The sequence below is a fragment of the Falco rusticolus genome, chromosome 3 (genome assembly GCF_015220075.1).
Source record: "Falco rusticolus isolate bFalRus1 chromosome 3, bFalRus1.pri, whole genome shotgun sequence".
NCBI lineage: Eukaryota > Metazoa > Chordata > Aves > Falconiformes > Falconidae > Falco > Falco rusticolus.
The window spans coordinates 82,049,987-82,074,006 of NC_051189.1; the positions used below are offsets into that span (position 1 = coordinate 82,049,987).

General features: G+C 40.3%; 1 protein-coding gene across 4 annotated transcripts in view; it reads right to left on the reverse strand.

The window, feature by feature from the left end:
- SEMA5A (semaphorin 5A) overlaps positions 1 to 24,020 on the reverse strand; it is a 354,071-nt gene that overhangs the window by 26,607 nt on the left and 303,444 nt on the right. For all 4 annotated transcript variants that reach the window (XM_037380621.1, XM_037380622.1, XM_037380623.1 and 1 more), the window contains exons 17-18: positions 14,133 to 14,358; positions 1,811 to 2,029 (exon numbers count right to left, since the gene is read on the reverse strand). In XM_037380621.1, coding sequence (XP_037236518.1) covers positions 1,811 to 2,029; positions 14,133 to 14,358 — 445 coding nt within the window. The remainder of the gene's footprint in view (positions 1 to 1,810; positions 2,030 to 14,132; positions 14,359 to 24,020) is intronic.

Below are 24,020 nucleotides of genomic sequence, written 5' to 3' on the forward strand. Positions count from 1 at the left end.
TATTATTTAAGAAAAGCAAGGAATTATGATTGCAGTTCAGGTACTAAATAATTAGAGCATCTACTAATGCTGTGCAAATCTGGAGAATATTTGGGCCACAATTTTATAATTCTCTGCCAGCTGTTGGTTCTCTGCTGGCTGATTCCCTTCCACCTCTCACCTCTCTCACACACTGTCTGATATAGAAAACATGGCCACCCTTCACTGACCATGCCTCTAAGCTCAGAGAGAAGCATAAAATCTCTTCCCTTGATCAACTCAGATGATTACACTGCCAGATAGAAAAGCTACCAATTGAGCATCTAAAGCTGCTTTCCTCCTCCTTGGAGACAGCAAGAAAATTTCACCAGGAAGCGCTGGCCTGTTGTGCACAGGTGCTTCTTTCAGAACCTTGATGTCTCAGTGGGCATTCACCCAGATTGAAGCAGGATACCCAACAGAAATTCCCTTGATGTGGCCCACCAGCAGGAGAGCTGGAGGCTCATACGCCTCAGGGCACTGCCTGAGGCATCCAAATTGCCAAGCAATCCTGCTGCTCCTGTTAGCCATGAAACTGCAGAAAAGTTCACTTTCACTGAACAGCCAGAATGCTCACAGAGCTGCTGGATTTGTTGTATATCTGCCAAAGTACATTACTTAGGTTAAATTCAAGATGGAAGCATGTTTTTCAAGAAACTGTGTGCTTCTGAAAGGGAAGCCCTATCTTTGGCACCAATCTACTGCTTCAATTCTGATGCACAGTATGGACAGTGACTGTCAAGGCTTAGGGAAGCACTGCAATTATAAAGTGGACAAAATAGTCATATTAGAAAAGTATATCTCTCATATAGGTAACACAGTTTTAACTTGTAACCACATAGAGATAGATAGATAAATACACACCCTTCAGGTCCATACTTGAATAAATGCCAAAATCTCCAAGACTTCAATAACCAAATACGCAGCACTGTTACACATAAAGATGTATGAAAGCTTATTTCTAAATTTACTTGTTGATACCAGAAAGAAGTCTCTCAGTCATTATCCTTCTTCCTCTCTATTGTTTCTTCCCTCCTATTCCAATTGCACTTTATTTTCTTCATGTGTTCTCCTGCATCCTTCCTCTTTCTTTTTCCATAAAGCCTCTACAATGCTCAAATGCCTTTGAATTTGGATGTCTGTTTTATGAAGGGTGAGAGGTGACTGAAACCAAGATTTTTTTTTTCCCAAAATATCTAAGGCACAAAAATGATTTATAACCCAAAAGGCTTTCTTGAAAACATATATTCTACTTTAAATCCTTTTCATAGAATTATAAAACAACTTCCAATGAAGCAGAAGCTCAAGATTCCAAGAACAATCTTTATGGCCTACTTGAGTTACCACCTAGTTTGGTGATAGGTCTTGAACATTATTTGCTGGAGGCCCTACCCTCACACAGTAACACTGATTTAATGCCAGCAATCACTGCGATGAAAATGATATTTTCAGTTTAAATAAAGACTAGGCGAGATTTCTCATGTCTTGCCAGATTTATTATGTCTTTTTTCTCTTATAAGTTTACTTCTTAAAATTATATGTTTACAGTAAAAGTCTCACAGGTGAAAAAATGCAGAGCTGTTGATCATAGACTGATTAACATCCCATGGGATTCTTACCCAGATCCACTTCTATTATAAAGGTAAATATGAGGTGCACTTTATTCAAAAACCAAAACAAACCCCAAACCCAACAACTAAAAAAATCCAAACACACCAACTACTGCAAGATATAGCCTTGAAGATGAGTTATGCTGTTTTCACATACTTCACTCATTTCATTTGATTCTTACCTGGACAAGGCAAAATGTTGCATTCCTGGTACTCTAGAGATGGGCCAAGGCAAGGAAGACCCCCATACTTGGGCTCAGGATTGCTGCAGACCCGTTTGCGATTACGTATACCTCTGCTGCAGTCACGACTGCACTGAGACCAGGGAGACCAGGGTGACCAGGCACCGTTGATGGTATGAGCAGAGTATCGTCCAGAACGCAAGAAATCCCCTGACAATCCTAATAAAACAAGAATTGAAAAAAACCAATACTGAATTAAGACAGTATCTCACCCCAAAACAACCTTTTCAAATTTACTCCTAGGCTTCCAACAGTAATATGACCAGGAGGGTCTTGTCATTTAGCCTTACAGTCCAAACCCTAGTTTTATCTCCAGAATTGCTTCCATAATAAAATTTTCACAATCACTTGCAGAGAACTACAATGAAGACTTGGACCCAACTCTTAGTTAAAGTTTTACAGCTGCATTGACTGATCTAAAGTCAATTTACCTGATAAAAATTATCTTGCCCTTGCACAGGAACTGTAATCAGAAAATAGGTATTATTGCCTCTGTTTTAGAGGAAGAAGGTTGCACAGAAGACAGGACTGAGCTGCTTGTGACCACTCATTGGGCCATCTCCCCTGGCTCTACCGCAGGGCTCTGCTCACTTGGTCTACCCAGCCTGCCTCCACCAGTGCTTGCTGTGCCCAGGGGCTCATGGGTGTCCTAGAAAGCGATGCACAGTACTTCTCCTAACCATAGTCAGACCTTAGATAGTGTACAGTAATAACTCCACCAAGTCTAGTGAGACACCCCTTTGTGAAGAGCAATGTTTTACTGCTTTAAAAAACAGTTTATTTTCCACTGAGTTGAAGTGTTCTAAATCATATGCAAGCTATGGAGGTCAGCCTTTTGGAGGCACACATGATAGAAAACTTGATAAAGTAACCATCTGGCAGTGGAAAACATCTTTTCCAAGTGAGTTTAATACTGAGAAAAGGCATTAGGTTAAACAGTGATAGAGAAGGTCCACTATTAATCAGTGAAAGGGGAACACACAGAATCTCATTCACAGCATACAACCAATATGCCCGGATGTAGTCCCACGTGAAGTTCTAATAATCCACAGTTAATTTGAATATCTTTGTCAGTTTCAGGCTTGGCCACGACACTGAACTCACTCTTGAGCTGTAGCATTACCTCTAAGCACCACTACTAAGCACCTCCAGCAACACTACTGGGATTTCCTACTGTTGCCAAAGCAGTTCACCTTCCCCAGTACTAGCATCACTGGAAACTCTATGATCAATGAACCACTAGCTGCTGCTTTTATCACAAGCACTTATTTAAGTGGTTGTGATGACAGAAGGTCCCATGAATAGTACTTAAACCAGCAGAGGATGTGGCTGCCTGCCTGTGCTTGGCTTCAGTATTGCTAATGTAAGTACAGATGAATGGTATCATCAACAGTGGAGAAATGCAGGATTGTTTGCCACTTAAACTGAAGCACAAATTTTTATTCTTAACAAATTGTTTTATACCCTACCCACAAGCACAGGCACTGTGGGAGTATCAGATGGAGCTAAAGAAGCAGAAGACATACTGAATCGCGTACTGAAAACAGCTACAAATAATAATGTGAAGGGTGCAGTCCTGGACTGAAGAGGACCAGTGTTCTGGATAACCAGAATGGAGGAGCCCCTCATTTGTGGTGTCCAGTACTGAAACAATTACACCCTATTTCTGCCTGTGGTCATGGCATTAGTAATAATGCTGAAGTTCTGCCCTGAGAAGTACATTCACAGCCCTCCCAAAGTAGATGAGGCTTTGCCTATTTTTCCTGAACACTTGATAATAACTGACAAAATTGGAATGATGATGCAGCAACACAGAAATACTTGTAATAAGAAACTGTTGAAATTAATATGAAAACAGCAGAACAGCAATAAAAAATTACTAAAAATAGGTAAAACCTTTCTGTGATTATAGAGAGAAACTATTTCTCTCCTGCTGAGCCAGATTCTATTACACAGGTAATAAAAGCAGCATTTCAAGAAAAATGACGTACATTCAAATCCACAAAGGGAGCAAGTACAGAGAAACAGTATGGGAATTATGAATACAGGTCCACTTTCCTGTTTTTGCAATTTTTTATGACTTTTCTCATGGAAATGCCCAGATTATGCATGCAGTAGGCTGTGAGACCAAAATAATAGTATTTTTTTTATACCAGAATTACAAATTAAGGGGTTTTTAGTTATTAACAGCAATGTAAACAATGGAAAAAAGTGTTAATTGGACTAGATTGCCAGTCATTTTCTTTGTAAAACACAACAGTGTGCATCGATTCACATCAATCCTAGGATGTTCTGAAGACTTTTTTGCAGGACAAGTGTAGCTTTTTCAGTCCTAAGAAAAATATGTGACCTTATTTGCTATTACAATATTAGATTTCTTCTGACAAATTGGTGAGTGGGGAGGGGAATATCCTACGGGAAAGCTCTGAAGTACTTTAGCTCTCAAACAGAAGAATATTCCAAAGAATCTTTTCAGTGTGGAGTTTGGTCTGCAGCAAGTGTTCCCCTGTGTTTTCTTCTTTCCAAATTATTAAAAAAAATATTTTTTAATAAAAGACAAGGAACAGTCTTTTCACAGTTTTCCAGTAATTCATACAGTGTTCATAGAGGGGCTTTTAGAATTTTCTCTTCAGCCATAAACTGCACAGTAAAAAATTAAAGTTAGGACACTAATAATATTAAAAACATCAGTTTACCTTCTGGAAATACAGTACTAGATATTCTCTGAACAATGTTATAGCCTTCTACAATGAGGTGACTAGGTTCATGGATGAGGGGAGAACAGTGGTTGTTACGTATCTCAGCTTTAGTAAGGGTTTTGATGCTGACTCCCATAACTTGCTGACAAGTCAACAAAGTATGGGCTAGATAAGTGGAGGGTGCATTGGATGGAAAACCTGCTGAACAACTGGGCCCAGAGGGTTATGTTGAGTCACACACAGTACAGCTGCAGAATGTCACTAGTGATGTATGCCAGGGGCCAGTACTGGGTCCAATCCTCTTTAAAACCTGGACAAGTTTGCTGATGATACGAAACTGGGAAGAGTAGCTGACATAGCAGAGGACTCTGTCGCACTACAACTAGGCAGAGAGGAACCTCACAGAGTTCAACAAGGAGAAATGCAAAGTAGTACATCTGGGGAGGAACAGCCTCATGCAACAGTAGTTTGAGGCCAGCCATCTAGAAGGCAGCTCTGCAGAGAAGGATCTTGCGGTCCTGGTGGACCACAAGCTGACTGTGAACTAGCCAGTTTGCCATTGTGGCAAAGGAGGCCACCGGCTTCCTGGGCTCCTTGGTAAAAGCCTTGCAAGTCGGTCAAGGGAAGTGATCCTTCCTCTCTGCTCAGCACTGGTGAGATCTCATCTGAAGTGCTGGGCCCAGTTCTGGTCTCCCCAGTACCTGAAAGATAGGAATTTATCCAAGCAATTACAGGGCAGGGCCAAGGGATGATTAAGGGCTTGGAGCATCCTTCATATAAGAAAAGGCTGAGAGAGCTGGGACTGTTCAACCTGGAGAAGAGAAGACTCAGGTGAATCTCATCAATGTGTATAAATACCTGATGGGGACAATAAAGAAGAGGGATCCAGGCTCTTTTCAGCAGTACCCAGCAACAGGACAAAATGCAAAAGGCACAAATTAAAACCCAGTATTTAATCTGAACCCCAAAAATCCACCTCTTTACTCTGAGTGTGGTCAAATACTGGAACAGGTTACCCTTACAGATTGTGTAGTCTCATCTGTGGAGATATTAAAAACTCAACTTTACCAGGTCCTGGGCCACCAGTATTAGGTGACTGATCAAGCAGGGGGATTGAACTAGATGATCTCAAAAGGTCCCTTCCAACCTAAACAATTAAGTGATATTTTATTACAATGAAAAAAAAAAAAAAGTAGAAAAAGCCCTGCTTTACTTTTATTTGGACTTATATGAGCAGTAAATGTAATCCATTTCTTCTGTTAAGAAGGAGATTTGGCTGATTATTCAAGAAATGATTGTTTTCTTATTATTCTTGCATATTCATACTTTCCACATTTAAAATCTCCTTTGCTGATTGTATTCAGAAGTTAATTGCAACTTCTTGTAAAAGGAGAACACCATGAACAGATGCATTTTAAATCTGTTTTATAGATTATTCTAAGTATCTTTCTTGAGCTTTATAAGAGTTTAGGCTTCTGAAGATGTGGGGAGAGAAACTAAGCAGGCAGTCCTCTCAGATATATTACAGAAAAGAGTAAGAAAGATTATTTTTTTCAGAGGCACAGAATGGCTACCTTGCAAAACAGTAAAGAGCACCTTTGGCAGTGACAGAAGACTCAGACTGTGTAAGTATACCATCAATGCAATGCAGCCTCTGCATTTCTACAAAAACTGTAAATATCTTCTTCATGGACAATAAAGACACAAAAAAAAAAAAAGAAAAAGAAAAAGAAAAAAAAGTGTGGCCTGAACAAAAGCATTGCATATAAACATAGCAGCAGACACAACAGAAAACAGATAGATACTAGAGAAGAAATCTAAGATAAAAGATGACATATTTGAAAGTTAAAGTAATGAGACAGTGTTTTGTAACAAACCCCTTCAGTTTCAGGACCTGGCACTTCTGAGGCATTTTCTTTTTTTACGACTGAGATCATGCAGTCTCTTTTAATAAAAGTTGTTCAATATCCTTTATAGCTAATATTTAATAAAGGCACCCTCCTAACAAGTTTTTAATATTAGAATATTGGTACTTTCACATGCTATTTTGAGAAGCTAATAAGAAGTATGAATCTTTAGGGTGAATTTGCCTAACCTAATACCAGCATGAGGACAATAAGTCATGTGTACATATGCGTACATACACACAAATACATACTTATGCATATGCATGTATTATAAATGCACACACATTATACACATATATATTAATATTAATATAAAAAGAAGACTCATGGTCTAATTATTATGCGTCTGCAGAGCTCTTGTAACTGTCCATGCAAAGACTCTGTTGCAAATGGAAGGTCCAACCAGCCCTTCCTTTCTTTGGCCAGCTGATGTGTATTAACTTGTTAAGTTATGGAAAATGGATGAAGAGTAAGAATCATTGAGTTCTTCAGCTAAGAAATACTGTTTATTAACTGTGACGGTGGTGGGGATGGGGGGCAGGGGGAGTAATGTAAAACTAACCAAAAGATTACACTGTAGAATTTCCTCAAGAAAAACTTCAGAAAGTAAGTGGCTATACAGAGCTGAGTCCTGTCTGTATCACAGTTTACATCAAATTCAATAGGAGAAGATATAAATACAAAACCAGTGTAATCTTTGAGATCAAGTAGCATGAAACTATAAAAACTCCTGCCTTTCTCATTAAACTGTGGTTTTCATCCATGTCGCCTCTGTTTGCAATGTGGGCCACATTCTGATTGCTTGGCATCCACCTCCAAGAGCAGCAACCAGACTGTGCCACCCAACAGAAAACATTAAGCCTTCTGTATTTCAGCTTATTACCCCCAAGGTGAAAATATCTGGCTAAAACAGAATGCGAGGGCCAATGTCCTTGGCTTGGTAAGAGCACAAGTCTAGTTGCTAAAACAACACACAGGCTCTCTGTATTGAAAGCCTATCTACAGAAATAATTGTGAAATCTGCAAAAAGAATGATCAGTCATGGCATTATCAGTGAACTAATGAATTGTTTTCCCAAGACAGACAGAACAGCTGTGAATCAAATCCAGATCTGGCCTTTATGATAAGTTCATCATTCAAAGGTTTTAAACTAAATAATTCTCAGAAAGCCTATGACTGACTTAAAGCCCTGTGAATGACTAGAATGTATGATTTCTGATTGCAGTCTACCAACAGGCTGATTTTCAGTCATTTAGAAGTCATACTCAATTAATAAACTGCTGCACACCAAGGCTAGAAAAGGCAATTTAACTTCTTGATCCCAGTAAAATTTTGAACAGGCAGCTGTGCTTCCCTAAAGCAAATATTTCTACAAGCAACGACAAGTACTGCAAAAAACTCAGTAAAAGCAACCACAGGGATTTTGTGGACAAAATAACCACCACCTTCTAAGATCAGGGAAGACAGAAGGTACAAACTGACACCTAAGGAGAAAACTATTGTCTCATTTTATCCTGGGGTGCATTAGAAAGGACATGGGCAGTAGGTTGAGGGAGGTGATCCTGCTGCTCTGCTCTGCCCTGGTGAGGCCACATCTGGAGTGCTGTGTCCAGTGCCAGGCTCCCCAGTTCAAGAGAGACAGGGAACTGCTGGGGAGGGTCCAGTCGAGGGCTACAAAGTTTATGAGGGGACTGGAGCATCTCCGCTGTTACGAGGAAAGGCTGAGAGCTGGGCATGTTTACACTGGAGAAGAGAAGACTGAGAGGGGATCTTACCAATGCATACAATTATCTTAAGGGCGAGTATCAAGATGATGGGGCCAGGGTCTTTTCAGTGGTGCCCAGCGACAGGACAAGGGGCAACGGGCACAAACTGCAACACAGGGAGTTCCAGCTGAATATAAAGAAAAACCTCTTTACTTTGAGGGTGAGAGAGCCCTGGAACAGGCTCCCCAGAGGCTGTGGAGTCTCCTTCTGTCGAGACATTCAAACCCCACCTGGACGTGACCCTGTGCAGCCTGCTCTAGGAGGGCCTGCTTTAGTAGGGGGTTGGACTAGATGATCTCCACAGGTGCCTTCCAACCCTGACCATCCTGAGATTCTGTGATACTAAGTGCTTATGCTTTGTTCAATATGGATAAAATTACAGAGAAATTAGCAAAGCCCTCCTGCTGACTTACTTATTTTATTATACCTAGCAAGCATGTATAACAAAAAAAAATTGTCCAATTAAGTTAAATGATACAGATCTAAACAAAGATGATTTGACAATTTCTAAGTAATTTTTTTTTAAAGTTTTTCATCAAATTTGAATAGTCTTATAACTCCACAAGAAATTAATCCTGTTTGGAGACATGTTACCTGCCCTGACTAGTACAGGAGAAAAAAAAATGCTTTTGCAAAAGCCTGTAATGAGATTTTGATTGGCCTGATTCTTCTTGAAGTCTGCAACATTCCCAGCCAAATTCAATTAGTTTGCCTTAAAAGTGAGGCTCTAATAAAGCACATATATTTATAATAATATTCTACTCTAGCCTGTAGCTAAGGAATACAGCTCTAAATAAGAAAGAAGCAGCAGCGACACCTGATAAATTATATTACTTGACTGATTTATGCCTTATGTCCTCCTGTTCAAACCTAACAAAGAAAATTCAATTATCCAAGCAGTCTAGGTTCATGGCTTTGGGAAAAGATGGTCTGGAGCCAAAATTCAAGTATACTGAATCATTTCTAAATGACAGCATGAAACATGGTTGGCAGTGCAGCAGGTAACAAGGATAAGCAAAGATTGTTTCAGTGTTGTCACTTTCTGAAGATATTCTGCAAGTATTTGACAATATCATTGAAGCATAACACTTATCTACTTTCAGGCCTATATACTATAACTTATAAAAACCGTATAAACCTTCAAAACGTACTTAGTAAAATGTAAATGGTAAAAATGCAATGACAAACATTAATGCAATGCAAAGATAACATATTTAAATAGAAAACAGACAATATGCAGATGGAGGATGTTACCACGAGAACTTTACTTCTTGTACCTCGTTTTTCTCTGTTGAAATATTTAATCCCCAAGTTCCACTGAAGAGTTGTTGTTTGTCAATCAAACTTGAATTTGTCATCAAATTCAGTTCTAACTTCCACAATTAATTTTGTTCTTATATCAGAATACCACAGTTTAGCTTCAATAAGACAGCATAAAAGATAACATCTCAACACATACTCCTCCTGACTGCAGGGCAATACTGATTATCAGAACCTGTTTTGTTCTGTACTGAATTCTGAATGCAATATAAATTTCCTGTGGGTATCACTAGGATTCAATCAATCTCTTCACAAGAGATCATGGTCACTAAAACAGTATTTGAGACCAAATTTATCCTACCTTCAAAGAAACTATTGTTTTAATTTTGACATAGAGAAAGCATTGACAATGGGGAACTGAAGTTTGGGTTTCCATGTGCCTTTTTCTCCTTCAAGGAATTTGTGACTTTTCTTCAGATTACATACACACGCAAGCACGCACATGTGCACACACAAAAAGAAGAGAAGAGAAGAGAAGAGAAGAGAAGAGCAGAGCAGAGCAGAGCAGAGCAGAGCAGAGCAGAGCAGAGAACAGAAGAGAACAGAAGAGAACAGAAGAGAGAAGCGAAAAGAGAAAAGAGAAAAGAAAAAGAGAAAAAAGAAAAAAAGCAAATAGAACGGTGGTCTTTGTTTAATTGTTTTCTGAAAGTATTTTGGGAGCTAACCTGGTCTGACTTTGGCCATGTCATATTCAAGTGTCTTGTCTAAGCTCATCATTGCTGTTTCCTTTGTACACACCACGGAAAGAAATTGGTGCTTCTAGAGGGTGATTTGTGCTCATTATTTCAGATGCTTATCTTCAGATGGATCCCTCATTCCTCAGGGATGCCAGCTGTCTTTACAGACTACAATGGAGTCTAGAGTTAGGTGAGGTAAAGTCAACCTGGAAAAATGATATAACTTCATACCTTGTAGATTAAACACGTACATTTTCAATACAATTCAGTGTTTATATAACAGATAATCCTACACAGAATCAGTTAGCATGTTTAATGTAGATATTTAATATGTTCCATAAGCATACATTAAGGCCTATGGTGGTGCAATTTCTAGACTTTTAATGCTGGACTGTAGAGACATTTGCACTAATACGTGCAAAAATGTACCCAGTCTCTCAGTTTACATGAAATAGCTGTCCCTTTCCTATCTGAGCACTATATGAAAACCCAGAGGCAGAGAACAATGTATATTTTTCTTCCCAGTGTGCAAATGCTACTGCTTGGTTGGTTTCGATAGAAATCTTCCAATACTCAGGAGGAGTCTAGTGCATTTCTGTCAAGAAGTTCTACCTCTAAGTTCAGACTGCAAAGATAGTTTGCTTTGCTAGCGTTTGAGAGTGAAACATGGCATGACTGTAGTTGCACAGTGGAAGATTATAGGCAATGAGAATATTTCTAACAAATGGCTTTCTTCTGCAAAGAACAGAGAACTGATTTTTGCAGAACACATCTTTGGTAATGAGTTATGCCAAGCATGCTGTATCAGGATTGATCTTTCTATAAAGCCTGCAAATTGCTAATGTTCAACATGGACATAATGAAATAATGTTTCACAGTATCCAGGCTCTGGTCAGGTGGAAGTAAGTTACGATGTTTCGTTGCTATCTAGCCAGAAATACTGAAGGTGTCTGCCAAAATTCATGGTTTCCCATTCTCATCAGATCCTTCTGTTTCAAAAGCTACAGCTACACACATGACTTTTATTTATGTATTTTATTCCCATGAAATCAAGGAGCAGTAGAGGGGTGGTGTGTTGACCCAAACCCAAACCTGGGAGCAGGGAAGTGCTCCTGAATCCTGCAGTTTAGAGGCAGTCAGTAAGTTTCATTACATCAGCAAATCAAAACGGCCCCCGTCCACCTGTCATCCCATCCCAACCCGAACCACCATCACCACCACCCACCCCCTCGGCAAATATTCCACTCTATACTGTTCTGACATCCATAATCACAAAATGCCTAAGCAAACAAGGTAAAAAAAAAAAAAAAAAAGTGGCTAAAGGAGACGTAACAGTAACCCTTTTCACCAGAAGCATATTGGTTAATGCAGCCTCTTGGAACACCAATCGGGTTTGATCTTTCATTACAGAATAATAAAAGACTCACTGGCCAACAAGTCAAAGAATGAGCATGAAGTAATGACAAAGTTATGAGGACACTCACTAGGAAGAATGGACAGATGTATAACAGTTTCTGCTCTGTCAACTACTCAATATAAAGCATTTCAATATTCAGTAGTTTGGGGATTAGTCAGCCAAAATCCTTCTCCCAGATGAACATTTCAATTACCATGCAAAGGGGTCAACTCCCATGCATTAGTCCAATGATTAATTATTTCCAAATGAAGCAAAGCAGTAGCTTCAGCAAGATGTGACAAATAAGCTACGCCACCGGGAAATTCATGAATCTGATGTTCAGAAGTGAAAGAAAAATCTCCAAGCTAATCAGGCAACGAATGCGCCTGAACCCTTATCTCTTGCACTACTCTGCCTGAACGCTTTATTTAATAAAACGTAGGCACTGTTACTTCTGACTATATTCTGTAAGAAAAAGTCAGCCCAACTCCAGGAGAGGACTTACGATCATGACTTCAGAGCTGAGAAAGGCGTCTCCATGCTTAATTTTCTTCAGCAATGTGATCTAGGACAAACTGGCTCTTGCACTGGTTTGCCCTACTAACCTGCTCTCTAAGTAGCTCCGTACACTCCATTCTTAAGTGCTGACATCTCAGCTGTCAGACAAGAATATATCTAGATTCTTCTGTAGATCTACTTCTAGTTGTTGTAACAACTCCCCTAATTCTGTACTATCTGACGGGGAAAATATTCTCTTTCTCATTTAGTCTTATGACATTTTTAAAAGGTGTCATAAATGCCTAAGCGTTTAAAGACAGCAAAGAGCAGCACCACCATCCAAAAGTCTTATTTAGGAAAATAATGGTATCCTTGTGCAATCCAGAGCAAAATCTTTGCCAAATGCTAGTTTGAAACTTAATTTGGATGAAAACATGAGAATAGCAGAAACACTTGTTACAAGAGTTGCCCCACGCCAAATCTGCCTTGCTATCCAGACCTGAAAAATAAACACTGGACACTGTAGATTGCCTGAAACAAGAATGACATAGGGTATTAAACTGAATCTCATCTGGAGTACCATGGCTTTTGCTTTATTATTTCATGCAGTTCACTGCAATGTATTTCTTTAAAAATTACTAACATCCTGCCCCTCCAAAAAGGCACAGATGACAAGTGAATCAATAGAGGTTTTACACAGAATGAAGGGCATGGGGGGAAAGGTTCTAGCATCTTCTCACAGAAGCCATCCCTGCAGCCCCCCTGCCACCAAAACTTTGCCTTGTAAACACAATACAGACACTGATTTTCACAGTAGTTGGTCTATCTGGAAAAAAATACTGAGAGCTAGAAAGCCCAAGGACTCAGAATCCATTCTCTCTTTGTGGCCTTAGATAAGCCAGATGCCTTCAGTTATACCTTTTTTCAGCTAACCTGGGTAACCGGTTGTGAAGATACCAAAGGCTCTGTAAGTGGAAACCAGGTCTATAAATATTCAAATATAATAATTAAAAATAAATATTTTCTTAGATTATATAAATAAAAAATAATACTTAACAAGAAATACTTAAAAAGAGACACTTAACAGTGCTTATGTTTTGTTAAATAAAACATTCAGGCAGAGTGCAAGAGACAAGGGTTCAGGCGCATTCTTTGCCTGATTAGCTTGGAGATTTTTCTTTCACTTCTGAACATCAGATTAATGAATAAAAATAAAATACTTTAAAAGAAATTTTATATTATAAAATAGATAATTAAAACTAGACAATTAATTAAATGTCATAATAATATTAGAGTGACTGTCACAAGTTCTTATATTTTATATATATATATATATATATGCACACATAACATATTCAAAACCATGTACTATTGATTGGGAAAGAACAAAATTCTGAAGAAAAAACAATTCCAATCTAAATTCATCTAAATTTGAAAAGACTTTGAAGGAGTTCAGTTTCCCATCTCAGAAACAGAATTTGAAATTGCTAGCAATAGCATAACATAAACTTTTATACTAGAAATTATCCAGTTCATAAAGTCCTCATTTAGTTAAACAGCTGCATGAATCTTATAGCTGTTACTTTAGGATTACTGTGTAAAAAGTTCTTCTCATCATCAGTACTATGTATTCTAGCTAAATATTTATCAAATACATTAAAGATGCACAAACTCTCCCCAGTAAAAACCCAGAAGTGACAGAATTCCCCACAAACTGGACTGCCACGTCATGGCTCACAGATTATCATAAAGAATATTAAAATAACCTGGCAAGTCTCATAACTGATGTTAAAAGACACTTGATTAGTCTGAGTCATGAAGCTACATCCAGAAGAAATATAAGCTAGATTCCTCATTATGATCACTATGCCCTCCTTTTCAGTATCAGTTATGTTATGCAAAACAACAGCAAGCAAAAAAGTTCCACTCTGTGCTGAAAATGGAACTGCAGACACCTTGCTAGCAGGAGGCATCATGCAGCCACTCGAGCTTTGCTTACCATCTGTCGAGCATCCACTGGTGCCATCGCTGGAACAATAACGCATTTCAATCCTTTGCCTTCCCACCTCTAGCAAATTTGGGTCAGGCAATCGTGCTTTGCAGGTGTATCGGAAACGTTGTTCATAGTGGCCACCATTGTCTGAAATATTGACTGGGGTCCAAGGTGTCCAAGGAGTTGTCTTTTTTAACTCTGGACAGGCATTGGTGTTACAAGGTTGATATTCCTGAAATAAAATGGTCATAATCAATATATGAAAAAAAAACCAAAACAACCAAACCCCAAACCCTCAAAACAGACAAAAAGTCAATCAATCAAAAAGCCTCTGGTATTTTTTTCCAGCTATTCCAATAGCAATGATCATCAATAAACTTTTAATTCCAATCTCAAACTGAAAGTGTTTTTTTCTGCTTCTAGGCAAGTACAGTAGCACACTGCTAAAAGCAATAGTATACCAGTAGAAATTAGATCTATTACATTCATAAAAAAACAGTAAAATGAACAGTAAAAGTACCATGATAAAGCACATCCTTTATAAATTAATAGCCCCAAATAAAGTGTAGCTAAATATGTTAAAGCTTTTAATTAAGACAAATACTGACAAATTGCAAGTACAAGACACAAACCAGCAAATAATTCCTTGGTAAAATCTAGTGGCATATGAATAAGCGATCCACTGTCCATTTTTTTATATTACCCATATAGTACAAGGGTACAATGGACAACAAATGTTTTCTATTACAGAAACTGGCTCTCTGAGGTACATGTTGCCCATAGCTTCAGAATTGCTAAACCTATCATCAGAAGCAAATTCCCTGTGGACTTACATGCATCAAAAGGAACAGACCACACCTAAGAAACAAATGCAGAATTGCGAATATTCTCAAGCCCCACAGTGTACACCCTCTGACCAGTAACATCAAGATCTGTAGGTCCTGCCCAGTAATTTCTGAGAGAACAATATACTTCATATGATGCAAGTGGTTTGTGAACTATATGGCTGAAGTTAAACAACCATTAAGTATCAGAATGAATTCATGCTAACGAATTATTAAAGACAAAAGGAAATAGGCATCAGTGGAACAATTTTAAATGATCTCTCTACCTCTGACATCTTAGAGACATACCCAGCGGAGAGCACCTTTTCAAAAGGAGCCTATTAAACTGTGTAATTCCACTAAATACTAAAAACCATGGACACAATAGAAGTTAAGATTTTATCACTGGCCAGTGTGGTGAGGCAGGCTTCAAACTGAAGGACTCAGGGGGAGGAGTCCAATGTGACAACGCTCATGCCATCGCATCCAACTGTAGAATAAGCCAGGCCAACCAGAGCAGCTCCTTAGCTGCCTCCCAAGGTGAGTACCAGAAGGCCAGCCACCTCAAGGGCGTATGTGGCTACAGAGGATCCACTTGCACTCCTCCTGGAAAATCTGCGTGCTTGAATATCTCTCTGCAATGCCTGTACAGCAACACATGCAGCATGGGGAAGAAAGAGGGAAAAGTTAGAGATCTGTGTGCAGTCACAGCGCCATGATCTCATTGCCATTACAGAGACATGGTGGGATAGCTCACATGACTGGAATGCTGTCACAGATGGCTGTGTACTTTTTAGGAAAGACAGGTCAGCCAGGAGAGGTGGTGCAGTCACTCCTTAGTAAGGAAGCAACTGAATGTATCAAGCTCTCCCTTGGGGTAGATGCAGAATAAGTCAGGAGCTTACGGGTAAAGACAAAGGGGCAGGCCAACATGGGGGACACTGTTGTGGTTGTTTGCTACAGGCCACCTGATCAGCGAGAGAAAGTCAATGAGACCTTCTACAGATAATTGAAGGTAATCTCACAGTCACAGGCCCTGGTTCTCATGGGGGACTTCAATTTCCCTGACATCTGCTGGAAAGACAGCACAGCTAGGCTCATGCAGCCCAGGAGGTTCCTGCAGAGTGCTGATGATAACTTCTTGACACAGGTGGTGGAGGAGCCAACAGGCAAAGTGTGCTCCTGAACCTTGTACTCACAAACAAAGAAGGACGGTTTGGGGATGTGAAGGTTAGGGGCAGTCTTGGCTGCGGTGACCACAAGATGGTGGAGTTCACGATCCTGCATGGAGGAAGCAGGGCAACAAGTAGGATTGCAACCCTGGACTTTAGGAGAGCTAACTTTGGCCTCTTCAAGGACCTACTTGCAGGAATCCCATGGGTTAGGGACTCTAGAAGGTAGGGGGTCCAGGACAGTTGCCTGATATTCAAGCATCATCACTTCCTCCAAACTCAAGATAGGTGCATTCCCATGAGGAGGAAATCAAGCAAAGGAGGCACAAGGCATGCATGGATGAGGAAGAAACTTCTAGCAAACCTCAGACACAAGAAGGAAGTTTACAGAATGTGGAAAAAGGGACACACCACTTGGAAGGAATATAGGGATGTGGTCAGAACATGCAGGGAGATGACAAGGAAGGCTAAGGTCCATTTGGAATTAAATCTGGCAAGGGAGGTCAAGAACAAGAAGAGCTTCTTCAAGCACATCAGCAGGAAAAGGATGACTGCAGAAAATGTGGGCTCACTGCTGAATGAGGTGGGTGCCCTGGTGATGAAGGACACAGAGAAAGTGGAGTTAAAGAATGTTGCCTTTGCTTCAGTCTTTACCGACAAGGCCGGCCCAGACCCCGAACACGAGAGGAAGTCTGGAGAAAGGAAGACTTCCCCTTGGTCAAGGAGGATTGTTAGAGATCACTTAAGCAAACTTGACACCCACAGTCCATGGGCCCTGATGGGGTGCACCCCAGTGTGCTGAGGGAGCTGGCAGATGTTATCACCAAGCTACTCTCCATCATCTTTGAAAGGTCATGGAGGACAGGAGAGGTGCCTGAGGACTGGAGGAAAGCCAGCGTCACTCCAGTCTTCAGAAAGGACAAGAAGGAGGACCCAGGAAACTACAGGCTGGTCAGCCTCACCTCCATCCCTGGAAAGGTGATGGAACAGCTCATCCCAGAGGTCATCTTTAAGTATGTAGAAGGAAAGAAGGTCATAAAGAACAGTCAACATGGACTCACCAAGCAGAAATCATGCCTGACCAATGTGAATAGGCTTGTATGATGGAATGACTGGCTGAGTAGACAAAGGGAGAGTATAGGATCTTGCCTACCTTAACCTCAGCAAGGCTTCTGACACTGTTTCCCACAACAGCCTCAGAGGTAAGCTGAGGAAGTGTGGGTCAGATGAGTGGACAGTGAGGTGGATTGAGACCTGGTTCAGTGGCAGAGCTCAGAGGGTTGTGATCAATGTCTCAGTCTAGCTGGAGGCTTGTAGCTAGTGGTGTCCCCTGACAGTGGTCAGTACTGAATCCAGTTCTATTCAACTTATTCATCAGTGACCTGGATGAAGGGACAGAATGTACCCTCAGCCAGTTTGCTGATGATACAATACTGGGAGGAATGGGTGGTACAACCAGCAGGCTGCACTGCTGTTCAGTGAGACCTGGGCAGGCTGGAGAGTTGGGCACTGAGGAATCTAGTGAAGCTCCACAAAGGCAAGTGTAAGGTCTTGCACTTAGGGAGGAATAACCCCATGTACCAGTACTAGCTAAGGTTTGGCCTGCTGGAAGGCAGCTCTGCAGAGAAGGACCTAGGAGTTCTGGTGGACAGCAAGATGACCATGAACCAGCAGTGTGCCCTGGTGGCCAAGAAGTCCAATGGGATCCTGGGGTGCATTAGGAAGAACATGGTCAGCAGATCCAAGGAGGTGATCCTGCCACTCTGCTTGGCCCTGGTGATGCTGCATATGGAGTACTGTGTCCAGTTCTGGGCTCCCCAGTTCAAGAAAAAAACTGAACTAGTGGAGAGGATCCAGCTGAGGGCTACAAAGATGATGAGGGGGCTGGAGCATCTCCGCTGTTACGAGGAAAGGCTGAGAGCTGGGCATGTCTAGCCTAGAGAAGACTGAGAGGGGATCTTACCAATGCACATAAATATCTTAAGGGCAAGTGTCAAGAAGGTGAGGCCAGGCTCTTTTCAGTGGTGACCAGCGACAGGACAAGGGGCAAGGGGCACAAACTGCAAGACAGGGAGTTCCAGCTGAATATAAAGAAAAACTTCTTTGAGTGTGACAGAGCACTGGAACAAGCTGCCCAGAGAGGCTGTGGAGTCTCCTTCTCTGGAGACGTTCAAACCCCACCTGGACATGATCCTGTGCAACCTGCTCTAGGAGAACCTTATTTAGCAGGGGTGCTGGACTAGATGATCTCCAGGGGTCCTTTCCAATCCTGACCATTCTGTGATTCTGTAGTACAACCAACTTCTCCCACAACCCCTAGTCCAGCTGATACCACCATGTTCCAACAAGCAATATATTACCTGCTGCTCTCTTTCCCATGGTGACAATAGCCTTTTTATCTCATACTTTCCTCAGTCCACTACCTCTTCTCCCAGATGGTCTAACTTAGTAACATACCCAATTAGGATGAGAACAATTGCTCTATATTTTGGTTTAAAGTCTTTATTACTATTTAAGATCTAAAAGAAGCTTCTTTGTCTGAAAGCTTTTCTAATTCTTCCATCTATTAGACTTGGGAAAACAACTGTTCTCCAGAAACCCCTGCCCCCCTAACAGAGCAAGGTACTGGAGAACCCAGCATTATCTTCAAGACTGTTATGTTCTGATGTCAGGTGGACTTGTGACAAACTTCCTGGTGGCATGGCTTTGTGGTACTTCAGGCAAGAAACAGCTCTTATCCCAGAGACTTCAGGTGGCCTACTCCTGTTTACTCCTCAAGGCTGTGCGAAGTCCCTTTCCACCTTAAAATCTGGTGATCATTACACTGCTGACAACATGAACCATACTCAAGGACCATCTGTGAAAGAGGATCCCCTTAGAGCACAGAGGACTGGATCAGTCTTTCCAGGCCCCGAGTTGCAGCCTTGACTGGTTTCTGGATCAGAAGACAGCAAAGAACAAGCAAACTATCTAGTCCTGTGTACAGCAGGGGAAGTAATATCTTCATGTCTCTCCCAGGCAACTGTTTCATGTATGTTTTAGACTGAGGATAGAACATATATGATTATTCTCCTCGCAGCTCATGCACAGTAAAAGGGAAATTATAACATTAACAGATCCCAGCAACAGCCAGAACCACCTTGCTTGCTTTCCCAGCTGGCTATTCCCCTCCAACCTGCAGTCCCCTGTAGCAGCTGAACTACAGTGTGTCTTTTAGCAAGAATACTCTTTCCCTTTTTCTTTTTCTTTTTTTTTTTTTAAAAAAAAAGATGTCTAGCACTGATGAGTCTATCACCTCCCTGCATCAGCTGTTCCGCTATTTAGTAATCCTCAAAGCCAACAAATTGGAACTTAATTCAAGGCTGCATTTTCCCCTTAATTTAATTTTCCAGTCACTGAATTTTGCTGTGCCTTTATCAATATACTGATACTGAAAATGTTCCTTGTCCCATACCTACAAAGAAATTTTTCATGCCCAAGCACCCATACATAATGATAAACTAAGCTGAACTTCTTAGAGCTACATAGGATTTAAAACCTGATCTCCAGGTCCTGTGCATCCCTATGTCTTCTTTTTGTCCTATTTCCTTATTTTCTTTAAGACTGGGCACCAAAATCTGACTTGGCACTCTAGAAGCAGTCTTATCAATACAGCACGCAGAGGCAATCATGACCCTGTTCCGCTTGACAGTCTGACTTTAATACATATTATACATATTATTGCATTAGTGCTTTTTCCTTCCACAACATTGCACAAAGAACTTAAGTAGACCCAATTATCTTTGATACCCTGTCCTTCTCTAAATCACAGCTTTACAACTACATATAGTTTCCTATCCTGCAAGAGGCTGGTATTTGGCAATATTAAAATACATTTTATTAAGTTTTGCAATTATCTAGCATATCATTTACTACCCCAACAATCTCTGTCATGGTGTAGCTTTACTGAAGATGTCTTGTATTACTGTCTAGACTGTTGATAAAAAATGTTAAGTGCTATTGACCCAAGAACTGATTCCAGGCAGACCCTGCTAGACACATCCCAGTCATTTATATCTATCCATTAACACCACATTTTGTTAGTGAGTCAGCTTTTAATCCATTTAACATTTGCCATCTATTTCAGTTTTCCAAATCAAAGTATTTTCTGTTGCAAAGGCAAATGTCTCAGAAAAAAATCAATGACAGTCTGGGAGAGGTACTGTATCACTTTCACACATCTTGAAACACAAGCTCTTTTCTAGTAGCATACAAGCAGGAATAATTCAATCAGTGTTTGTTTCAATATGTTCACAATGGTCTAAAAGTTCCAGTCTCTCATTTGCTGTTGATTTTTTAAACTGGTATTTTTCCGTTAAAAACAAAAGCTGCTAGAAATGTGAGGTCTTTCTACACTGGATATAGCATAGACAGGTGAAGGACACGTCAAGTAGAATGCGAGAGATACGCAATGAACCCTTTGTCAAATCAAAATAAGCAGTAAAGAAAGAAGTTAATTTAGCGGCAGCATGTTGTGTGCTGTTTTACTAACACACATCTGAGGGGAATACATCAGCTCAGTTTTTTCTAGAAAAACAGACTATAAGGAATCAGTATGCTTCAGGATTCTAGTCCTCTCATACACCCTAACATGAGCCAGAAAAGCAAGGTGCTCCTTAAAAGCATCTGCAGAAACCATTTGTTAGTTTTTCCTTTCTTCTCCTTTGGTGCATAACTTATAAAAAAGTTCATCTGCTGTCATGCTGGTCTGTTCAACCCCTGGATAATACCCATGAAAGGCTCAGAATGGCAGGAGAAACTAAAGTACATGTAGATTACACAGAAAACATTTACAGCAGTAAATAACATCTCTTTGAGAAAATTCAGAGGAATATCCTAACAGTGGATGACTCCATTAAGTTCTGGCACCACTAACGACCTGGCAGAGCCTGCTGGCTTCTCTTACAAACAGCAAGTGCTGCACTGCTCTACCAACTACCTTGAGTGCCACAGAGGAATCAAAAATCACATTGTGCTTCGTGAAAGCGTTGATGTGATCCGACGCTACAAAACTGCAGTATAAGCAGAACAATAATTGTGCTCTGAATGGTCTCAGATTTGGAAGTAAAGGAAGGGGAGATCACAGATGGGTATACACCGTGCTGCTAGCGTAAATACATAGTCTGGAGGGATTTCTCAGAGACTGGGAATATAGGAATGTTGCAGCACTCTCCAAACTATCAAGCTGCAACAAGGTCTTTTACCATTTCATACCAACATACTCTTCATGCCAGTCCCTCTACTACCTCCTCATCTCTCCTCACCCAAGGTGTGTGTTCTCTCTGCTTCTTCTTCCTCGGCTGCTCTCTCTTCTTTGGCTGCCCAGCCACTTAACCAGCCACAGCTGCACCCTGTCTACATCAGACAACCCACCGCCCCTGAAGCCAGCCCACAGCTGTGTATTATCAATGTTAATTAACCCAGATTCATCCCTCTACATAGAAACTGCTATCTTTGCTTGGATTATCCTCCTCTTTTCTCCTTGTCCAACACTTGAATAATTTTCTCAAGTGGCTGTCATGTTTTAACCTGGTAGGCAGCTAAACACACAACCACTCACTCAGTTTTCTCCCTGCCCGATGGGATGGGGGACAGAATAGGAAGAAATAAAGTAAAATCTATGAGTTGAGATAAAGACAGCTTAACAGGACAAAAAAGGACACCAAAAAAAATAGTGATAAAAAACTTAAATATACAAAACAAGTGATGCACAACACAATTGCTCACCACCTGATGAGCGATGCCCAGCCAGTTCCTATGCAGCATCCCCTGGCCAGCTTTCCCCCTAGCTGATATACTGTGAATGACAACATATGGTATGGAATAGCCCTTTGGCCACTTTGGGTCAGCTGTCCCAGCTGTTGGCCCTCCCAGCTCCTTGTGCCCCCAGCCTACTTGCTGGTGAGTGGGGTGAGAAGCTGAAAAGTCCTTGACTTAGAGTAACCACTGCTTAGCAACTACTAAAACATCAACGTTATCCCCATCCTAAAAGACACAGCACTGTACCAGCTATTAGGAAGGAAAGTAACTCTATCCCACCTGAAACCAGGACAGTGTCATGGATACAATAATAAAGCAACCGCATTGAGTGAAAGTCTCAGATGAAACACTGAGGGCTCAACTCAGCAAAAAAAACCAGTGGTGAGAAAGAACTAGACCAGCAGCGGAACACTCTGCTTCAATCGGGCTGTTGAGAGGAGTCAAGACAGTGGCTGCCAAACTCCACTCCATGTCCTCCACATGGACTGAAGAAAGAGATGGGACCAAGCTCTCCTGGGAGGGGTCACTAGGTACCCACAGAGGAACATTCAGGGTCTGATATGATGTTTTCAAGTACATTAGTTCTTAGGGTATACTTGTGGACTCAGAACAATAATTATTTGAGGACATTTCCAGACTCCAAAAATATCACTGCAACAGTTTAAACTTAACCACATTTTCAAAGTTCTCTTCGCAAGTTGTCCTAAAGCTTGTGGCCTAATTTACCATAATGTAGCTTTCAGTTTAGAGTGGATTTAGTCAGGTGAGATTATTAAATTTATGCCTGGATATGGCTGGCAAAGATGCAATAATACCTTTAAAGGCTAAATATCAGAGGACAGCCCAACATTTAGTTGGGACTTTTACATAAAATACACACAAATAAATACAAAATGCGTGTCTATGAAAATGATAAAATAAAAAATTATCACAAAGCATACCGGTGGCAATATGAGAAAAGGCATCATAAATGAAAAACATAATTTGGAATGATAGAACATAAACATTAATTATGCTATTAACCAGGTAGCTTGCTTCTGTATTTAAAGAATATTTCCTAGTATTTGTGTATAATGAAAAACATTTTTGTTGTTGTATTATTTTAGAAAAAGAAACTCAAATGTTATTTCCAAAACATTTCAAACTGGAGGAGATAGTTCCTAAATAATGTAGAACAAAATTCTACTGTTTTCTTGTGTAGGACATAGAACAGACTACTTTTTTTTGTCTCTGAATAGCCACTTCAGTCAAATTCCTGAAAATTTTGAGAATCTCTGAGACTTTTACTCCTACTTTAAGTTTGATTTTAATTAAACAAACAGCATGATAGTCTGATACCTCCTTAGGAGATTAGGCTAAAATCTTATCTACATTTGACTACAATTTCCTATTAAAAATGGATTTCACTGAGAGATATCCATTCCTTTTTGTATTATGTGTTTATATTATGGAGGGTTTTCTCTTCACAAACTCTTATTTCTTTGAAGTATATAGCATGTCTGTGTTGAATGCACTTCTTTGGTTCTCAGCTGTGTTTTTCTTTCTCATCTCTTAGTGTGAAAGAGTATCTTCACAAGGTAGCTAAATCGACCTTAACAGCCCGTTTAAATATTTTCAGACCAAGTCACCTTTTAGGATTTGGTTTTGATATATTGTATGCATTCTCAAATATTCTTTTGGAATCATCAAACAGTCCATTAGTTAAAAATTACTTATACTTTTTTGCTTTTTGTTCATTGTGCTAAACTTCAGGGGTTTGGCCTAAAATATTCATTTATTCACATATTAAGACAGCAATAGAAAAGAATGCCACTGATTCATAAATTCAGTGGTGTAGTATGTCACCTGGGACAAGACAGGGCTGAAGATATAAAAACCTGAGTCTCTCAGCCATCTACCAAGCTGTGAGTTTGTCACAGCAATATGTAGTTAAAGGAAAGGATAGCTCTCACATGCAATCAAAATAAAGGCCAAAATGAATATAACAGTGTCATAAAACTGAAGAGAAAAACAGTTCCCATTTATAGGGGGCCTTGTTTACACATCAAAACATAAGTTTCCTGAAGAACTAATATACCCTTTCTCTCTCAAAGAACCAG